The 1,684-nt window shown below is 35.3% G+C and overlaps 2 protein-coding genes across 2 annotated transcripts; both read left to right on the top strand.

The window, feature by feature from the left end:
* The first annotated feature begins 7 nt into the window (after nucleotides 1-7).
* LOC109592358 (uncharacterized) lies at nucleotides 8-566 on the top strand. The gene is made up of 2 exons (XM_020007823.1): nucleotides 8-362; nucleotides 415-566. Exons 1-2 carry the CDS (start codon nucleotides 125-127, stop codon nucleotides 564-566), a joined length of 390 nt encoding a protein of 129 aa, XP_019863382.1. The 5' UTR covers nucleotides 8-124.
* On the top strand, nucleotides 540-1,674 carry LOC109592357 (uncharacterized). The gene is made up of 9 exons (XM_020007822.1): nucleotides 540-902; nucleotides 961-1,002; nucleotides 1,046-1,087; nucleotides 1,136-1,174; nucleotides 1,222-1,266; nucleotides 1,312-1,359; nucleotides 1,403-1,447; nucleotides 1,494-1,550; nucleotides 1,595-1,674. Exons 1-9 carry the CDS (start codon nucleotides 890-892, stop codon nucleotides 1,672-1,674), a joined length of 411 nt encoding a protein of 136 aa, XP_019863381.1. The 5' UTR covers nucleotides 540-889.
* Nucleotides 1,675-1,684: the final 10 nt, after the last annotated feature.

Here is a 1,684-nt window from a genome sequence, read left to right as displayed (position 1 = left end):
TCTAGCATACATACCGCTCTATAGTCCAGACATAAAGAGAACGAGGGATCACGATTCTTCATTCAATTCTAGTCTCTTGGAGAGATCACTTTCAGAGAATGATTTATCGCAAGCTGTCACTCCAATGCGAAGAGTAATGCCTATAGAGTCTTTTCTGAAAACTCCTAGTCATCCCAGTAGCAAGCCCACCCTGAAGCCTAAATCATGTGGAAGAGTATTGACTAGTGTTGAATTCATGACATGTATAGAGGAAAAGGAAAGAGTGAAGCAGGAAGCCTTGAAGGAGAAGGAGCGTAAAAGAATTGCTAGACTTGAGAACCAGAAGGAAGCTAATAGAGTAAAAGAGTTGAAGAGAAGTGCAAGTAATATATCTTATTGTGAAAAATTTAATCTGATATTGGACCATATTTTTAGATTTTACTATGAGTGAGCACAGGCAATTCTCTAAGAGGTTTGAAAATGGGTATGACATTCCGGATGAGAGGTATGAGTTATGGGTTCAGTTATATCGTCCTAATATGCAGGGGCGTAGCTGGGAAGGAAATGATGAGAGGGCACAGAGATAAATGGCGCGCGAAGCGCGCCGAAAATTTGGCCACACCCCTTTTTAGCGTTCGTATAGTGCACTAAAATAGCATTTTGCGTATTTTAAAGCAACAAAATCTTACATTTTCAACAATGATTACTATAAAATGAGTGTTTTGCTTCTGTCTACTTCTTATTTCTTGTACATTTACTGCTGTGCAATGTATTGTAAATGATTACAAGGTGGTTAATTTTTATTACTAGGTGGTAAGTAATAAAACAAACAATGAATATCATTATCTACAACAATTGATGGGGGGGCCCAGGCCCCTGTAGGCCCCCCCTCAGATACGCCCCTGCTAATATGACATCTCAAGGTGGGTGTTGATGAATTCATATTATTATGTTGAACATAATGTATTTATTAATATTAAGATTCAAATGCTGAAGATGAAGACCAAGATTCCTTGAGTAATGGTATGTAACAGTAAATTAGTATTTCATTCATTGGTAATTGTAGACACTGATGAAGGAGAAGAGCTTTCAATGAGTGCTGCAAACAGTATGCATGAAACATAATATTATTCTATAATGCTTTATAATTGTGTAGGTATAGAAACACAGACACATACTGTCACAGCTAATAACAGTAAAGGCCTTTAAAATTAGCTGCAATACTTTTTATTATTAATGTAGAAGCAAAAAGAGTTGCACCTATCAAGGGAACTGCTACTACTAAAGGTATTCGTATCACTATTAATTATTCTGATTTATTTTTAGAGACAGTTGATGCCTCTGTTACTTCTAATGCTAAGAAGGCTGTGAGGTCTAAAGGTATGTCTCAAATAATTTATGCTTGTCATTATTTTTTAATTAGAGACAGCAATCGCTGTACCTACTACTAGGAGTGTTAGATATAAAGGTATTGTAATATTAATAGTTGTTAATGTAATGGTTCATGATAATAGAGAGAGTTTTACCTATTGAAGAAAGTGTTAGAGCTAAAGAAAGTGTTAGAGCTAAAGGTATTTATTAAGTTTTTTGTTTATTTTTATCTATGCAAGTATAGAGACAGTTGAACCCACTACAGATATTAGTACTGCAGCCAAAGAGAGCAATAGAACTAAAGGTACTATTATGGAATTTTGAACAAAGACAA

The sequence above is a fragment of the Amphimedon queenslandica genome, unplaced genomic scaffold (assembly GCF_000090795.2).
Source record: "Amphimedon queenslandica unplaced genomic scaffold, v1.1 AMPQUscaffold_5476_Cont22556, whole genome shotgun sequence".
Taxonomy (NCBI): Eukaryota; Metazoa; Porifera; class Demospongiae; order Haplosclerida; family Niphatidae; genus Amphimedon; species Amphimedon queenslandica.
The sequence above is the reverse complement of the archived record's forward strand: the minus strand, read 5'-3'. Positions and strand labels throughout refer to the sequence as shown.